Raw genomic sequence first — 6,022 nt, 5'->3', positions numbered from 1 at the left:
TGCCAGGGGGACATCTCCAAGCGCCGGCCGACACGGGATGCCCTGAGACCCACCTTCTAATCCAGTACCTGGCGGCGCAGCCTGCCGCCATGCTACCGCAGTCCCCCCAAGAACACGGCGTTGGGACAAATGCGTAGGGAAAAGAATCTTTTGTGGTGGCAGGGCCACTTCGAGAAAATCTGGATAGAATTTGAGAAAGCACATTGCAATTCAGTGGTTTTAATCCTTGGCAACACTATTCCGTGGTCCATGTTATAGTGGATTTGGCACAAGATAATAAAAGGCGATAGCAATCCTTCCCAAAAAGAAAAAAAAGGCGATAGCAACCTAGAATTGGAACAACATAGGAGCACTAATCAGGCTGCTGTCACACGAGAAAATGGCGTCTAGTCGGCAATTCGGAACAAGTGAACCACGGACGAGCACCTGTCACGTCCTTCGTCTGCGTAGATTACCACCGCGTGGCCCATGAAAAGACTCCACGGGACAGTGATGCTGAAACAGATGGCGTCTCCTCTCCGTGTTAGCCTAAAAAAAGAACGCATGGCGTCTCCGTGTGGGCTGCAGAAATCTTACCATTATTACTGGAGTCGGCACCTCGCCCACGCTAACACTCTTCAACCGTAATAATGGCGTAATGGCTCATGGCGACGAACCGGGTTCTGGAACTAGCCGTGGTGGTAGTACATGCCCAGAGTACTCCACACGCATCGCTTTCCTCCTAATCTTGAAAAACCCAGACACGCACAAATTCGATTCGCTTGCCGCTCCTCCACACCCCCCGTCTCGTCTCGCAAACTTCAGCCTGCAACTACTCTCTCCACCTCCTCCAGCTTCCTAGTCCTGCTTTTGTTCTCGGTCTCTGCTCGCCTTGCTTCGCGAGGGAGGGGAGGGGCGATGGTGGGGTCGCCGACGAAGCGGCGGGCGATGAGGAGGCCGCTGGAGAAGGCCGGGATGGTGGGGCTCGCCGTCGTGGCCACGGCGACCGCCGCGCTGCTGCTGCTGCTCGTATGCACCGCGTCGCTACGATACTCTGCCGCCGTCGACTACGCGCTCGCGGCGCCCAGGAAGCTCTGGAGCGGCGGGGTCTCCATCGCGGCCGAGGAGTCGCCGTCGGCGGAGACGCCGAAGAGGGGTGCGGCGCCGTTGGCGGCAGAGGCGGAGGAGTGCGACCTGTTCGACGGGAGTTGGGTGTGGGACGACAGCTACCCGCTCTACGACTCCAAGGACCACCCCTTCTTGGACGGCGGGTTCCGGTGCTCCGAAAACGGCCGGCCGGACGCGTCCTATGTCAAATGGCGGTGGCAGCCGTCGCGCTGCGATCTTCCGAGGTTGGTTGGTTGGTTGGTTGGTTGCTTCTTGCTTGCTACCAGTACCCCCTCCATTTGGTTTATTTATTACGAAATCGACTTGAATACTACTATGTAGTTTTGCTGCCAAGCTTGTTGGTTATCTTATCGGACATGAATTTCCAGGCGAGATGAGTGCATAATTCGTATTTGTACTCACAAGTTCCAATCCATTACGGGTTCTTGGTCACGTGGATAGGCTGGCTGTGCCTGTGCAGTTTTTAATTTTCAGTTGGGCGAACTTGTCAAAAAGAAGAAATTAGCATGGCGATGGCTTAGTTAAATTACGGGTTCTAGCAATCAACATGTAAATATATTAGTTAACTGAATGGTATTGTTCAATTTTTTGCGTGTGACAACGATGTTACCATCTTTCTTGCCACATGTGACTGGATGTGGACTGTTCCTGTAGTTTGTCGAGTCCTCTCTTCTTTCTATTGTTATTAACATGTGTTCAGCTGCACGGTGAAATTAGGGATATGTTGCTGGTTTAGCTTTCTTAGTTAAATTTCTTGTTTTCACGCATGTGACTGCAGCAAATAGTTTGCGGTGTTTAGCACATGTGCGCGTGGGGCGCAGATCGACGGCTGGGCACGGCGACGGCTGACGCGCGTCGGGCGCGGCGACCGGTGGCTAGGCGTGGTGGATGCGCTGCTCTGGAGTGCGTGGTGTGCTGCGGAGGGAGATCGTCTGCTCTGCTGTCGCTCGTGCGGCTCCGATTGGATCTGGTGTGAGCTCGTGCTTCGATCTGGATGCTGCGCGATGCGATGAGGTGTGGGTTGCTGCGGTGGTGGTGGCCACGGTGGTGTTGCGGTGGTGGCCGGCAGCTTCGGCCGGGGGGTGGTGCGTCTCTGGTCGCGGTGGATTGCGGGATCCCACGGTCAGACCGAGGTCGGCCTCAACAGGTGGTGATTAGTGGGCGGCGGTCGGTGGTGGTAGGTGGTCGGCGCATCTCCGGGAGAAATCTTTGCTCCGGTCTTCACCGGAGCCGGCGACGGCGGCGCCCGCGGGTGCCGTGATCTTTCTTGGAAGCGTCGTCGTGGAGTTGTGCTCCTCCTCCCCACGGCTTTGGCTTCAGAGGGAAACCTCAGATCCGCTGGATCGGGCGCTGGAGGCGTCTTCGCGTCTATCTCCTCCTTGGGGGCATCGTCTTGGAGCCGGCTACGATTGGGAGACTGGTGGATTGCGGCATCTTCGCCGTGGATGGCGGCATCTTCGCCGTGGATGGCGGCATCTTCGCCGCGTGGTTTGGTGAGGCGGGGCGCTAGTTTTTGTTTGGCAACGATGATGGCGTCGAGTGGAGCTCGGGTCGCGGCGTGGACTTCGGTAGTCGGTTCTTCCCGGCGTGTCCGAGGTGCTCTCCCGTGGGTTGCTTGGTTGCTTTGAAGTCGGAGCTGCGGTGGAGCGGGTCCAGGTGGTGACGATGACAGGCGCCCGATGGTCGTTTGCGGTGTGCACGGTCGGCGCAAGTCCAGCATATTTCCCTTGTGAGGCTCGTTGTCAAAGTCGGAGCTGTCGGTTGCTTGTGCGTGTGGTCATCCGGTGGCATGTGCCGTCGTGGTTTGTCCATGTCAGTGGCCAGGTTGGCCGGTGGTGCCCATGTCATGTGGATTGAGTTGTATCGATTTTAGCCCGGTTTTCCGTCAATTAACCAGGCAATGCTCTTCTTCTTAATCAATGAAAATGGCAAATCTTTTGCCTCGTTTCAAAAAAAGAAGAACAGAGCATTGTAATTAAGTTTGAACTTGCACGTGTGGTACTTGTGACAGTCTACCTTTACTTGGAATAACCGTACTAGTAATCTTACTGAGAATGTCAACTTCAAACTCTTTGCAAACGTGAATGCTACAAATGACAGTGATCGTCAATTTCTTTGTATTATGTAAGTTCAAGATTTTGCTTACTTCTAATCATGTCTACGTGAGCGGAGCAACCAGAACAATTTGCTTTTCTCCTCTAAACGTAAGTTATGTCTGCTTTCTAACTTATTATTATTTCTCCCATTTCTTAGATTTGATGCCAAATTTATGCTCGAGAAGCTACGGAATAGAAGAGTAGTATTCGTTGGTGATTCAATTGGAAGGAACCAATGGGAGTCTCTGCTTTGTATGCTCTCTAGTGCTATTCCCAACAAGAAGTTCATTTATGAAATTAATGAAAGTCCCATCACAAAGCACACGGGTTTCTTGATTTTCAAGTTTAGCGACTACAATTGCACTGTGGAGTATTACAGATCTCCTTTTATAGTCCTTCAAGGCCGTGCACCAGCTGGAGCCCCTAAGGTTGTTAAGTACACAATTAAGGTGGATGCCATGGATTGGATGTCAGACCGTGGTAAGTGGAGCAATGCTGATATTTTGATCTTTAACACCGGGCATTGGTGGAACTACGAGAAAACGATTAAAGGGTAAGCAACTAATAACATTATGTTGACTTACTAACTTGTCCTGCTTCATTGTTAAATGTTTCTTGTAGATGTCGTCCTTTAATTTTACCATACCTTCTCCATGTTTATGAATTCACCTTTCAAATTCGAAATTAACATAGTACTAGTTATTAGTATACACACCAGCAGAGTAGTATTTGATTAGTAACACCCAATATTTTAATTTGTTCATGTGTATACTTTTCTGATAGCTATTTGACAGAACTATGATAGCATGATTCATGAGATTATTGAGGATATGGAATGTTAAGATGTGGTTAGAGCTAAATGGGTAATAAAGAGGCCTAAGAACTCTTTTGTTCTTCAGTTATACATATTTTGAACTTACTAGTATGAGATTTCTTGTCCCCAACCTGCTTTATGTAATGATGATTGACCGGTACATCTGTATATGTAGTTAATTTCTTCTGGAACCACCACAACACAATTGCATCTTCCGTAGTTGACTTTAAACAAGGGTTTCTTTATCTGTGCCAGGGGCGCCTATTTTCAAGAAGGCAGTAAGGTGAAGATGAAGATGACTGTTATTGATGCGTACCAAAAATCAATACAAACACTCTTCAATTGGGTTCACAAAAAAGTTAACACAAGCAAGACCCAGGTCATCTTCCGTACTTATGCTCCTGTGCACTTCAGGTCTGTCTAACGAACCACTTATCTATCACTACTACATATTCCTTTTTATGTTTTCTTACCATAGCATTTTCATTGAGAATGATTATGTTTCAAGGCACCAAACAATCATCGCATGTTGCTGGCTTGACACAATATGTTTTGGGCTCAGAATTTATTCATTATGGTTTATAGTCGAACTTTGCCAAAACATTATTGTTCGATATATGATCAACCTTTCGCCAACCATTTTTACAATTTTACCGAATATATGAGAATACGGGTTGGGCTTTCGTTGGAAAGTGGTGCTTCTTGTATCTTGTATAGGAACTTGAAAAGCAAATAATGCAGGCTTCCTGACTTCTATGCTATAAAACACTAGATTAATTTCTCCTATTCCCATTTTCAAATCAATTTAACGTTAGACTGATCCATAACTAGAGTAATCCATGTTTTCCTTAGAGGTGGCGACTGGAAGAGTGGAGGGAGTTGCCACTTGGAAACTCTTCCTGATGCGACACCGTTTAAATCACTGGAGCAATGGGCTGACAAGCTTGAGCCTGTCCATAATGTTCTTGGGAGCAGCACAAGACCCAAGCTGCCTGGGTTAACTATACTGAACGTGACACAAATGACGGCGCAGCGAAAAGATGGTCACCTGTCAGTGTACATCAGCCCTTCGGGGCCTGTCCCCCTACGCAGACAGGATTGCAGCCATTGGTGCTTGCCTGGAGTTCCTGATACCTGGAACGAGCTTGTGTATGCCGTCTTCATGAAAAGGCAAACGATGATGGACCAAAATGTTTCTCTTGCTGCTTCAAGAACGTTGAACACAAGCTGACTAAAATTCTGTGGGTAGGCTACCTGATGCTCGCTTGGTGAAGCTTTGTATCTGAGGTTGGTTAGTGATCCTCCTGCACAATGATGCTGCAAGATAAGAGCTGGCTTGCAGGAAGCTGCACCACTCTAATCTGTTGTATGCTGAGAGGAGAGTGTGAATAAGAGCAAAATTAAAGAAAGGCATACCAATATCTATGTTTCACATAGGCAGCCAAAGTTTTAGCCGATGTGATCATAGATTAGGGGCTACATTCGATGATGTACATAGTTTATTACTTTATTTGGCTGCTGTCATATTGGGGGTGTTGCCGTGCTAATTGTATGTAATTCGGGAATTTTATCCTTAACAGTATGTTCTCAGTGGCTCCGGCAGTTGATTTGCACATTTCGGCATTTCTATCCCATCCGGGACAAATGTAAATATTTAATGAGAAATGTAATTGTACAGACATCTTCTGGGATGACATGGTAAAATGTATGATTTTCATGCCAATTTATGTTGTCGTGAGAACACTAGTAGAAAACAAGGCTTTGGTCCAGGCCGAGTAAGCCCATTAATCCCGATTCAGTCACGAATCGGGACCCATGGGGGCATAGGTCCCGGTTCGTGAGGCCAGGGGGCCGGCCGGGCCTCGTGGGGCATTGGTCCCGGTTTGTCTGGCCCCTCTGGTCCCGTTCCAGACATGAACTGGGACCAATGGGCCTCACTCCTGGCCCACAACCTTTAGTCTCGGTTCGTGGCGGGAACCGGGACCAAATGTGGTCCTTTCGTCCC

The 6,022-nt window shown here is 48.9% G+C and overlaps 1 protein-coding gene across 1 annotated transcript; it reads left to right on the top strand.

Annotated features, from left to right (window-relative positions):
• Positions 1-573: 573 nt before the first annotated feature.
• Positions 574-5,703, top strand: LOC123105996 (protein trichome birefringence-like 10). Its single transcript, XM_044528195.1, has 4 exons — positions 574-1,331; positions 3,361-3,756; positions 4,273-4,431; positions 4,870-5,703. The coding sequence occupies exons 1-4, from the start codon at positions 688-690 to the stop codon at positions 5,246-5,248; spliced, it is 1,578 nt and encodes a 525-aa protein (XP_044384130.1). The 5' UTR covers positions 574-687; the 3' UTR covers positions 5,249-5,703.
• The last annotated feature ends 319 nt before the right edge of the window (positions 5,704-6,022 follow it).

The sequence above is a fragment of the Triticum aestivum genome, chromosome 1B, assembly GCF_018294505.1.
Source record: "Triticum aestivum cultivar Chinese Spring chromosome 1B, IWGSC CS RefSeq v2.1, whole genome shotgun sequence".
In the NCBI taxonomy this organism is placed as follows: Eukaryota; Viridiplantae; Streptophyta; class Magnoliopsida; order Poales; family Poaceae; genus Triticum; species Triticum aestivum.
The sequence above is the reverse complement of the archived record's forward strand: the minus strand, read 5'-3'. Positions and strand labels throughout refer to the sequence as shown.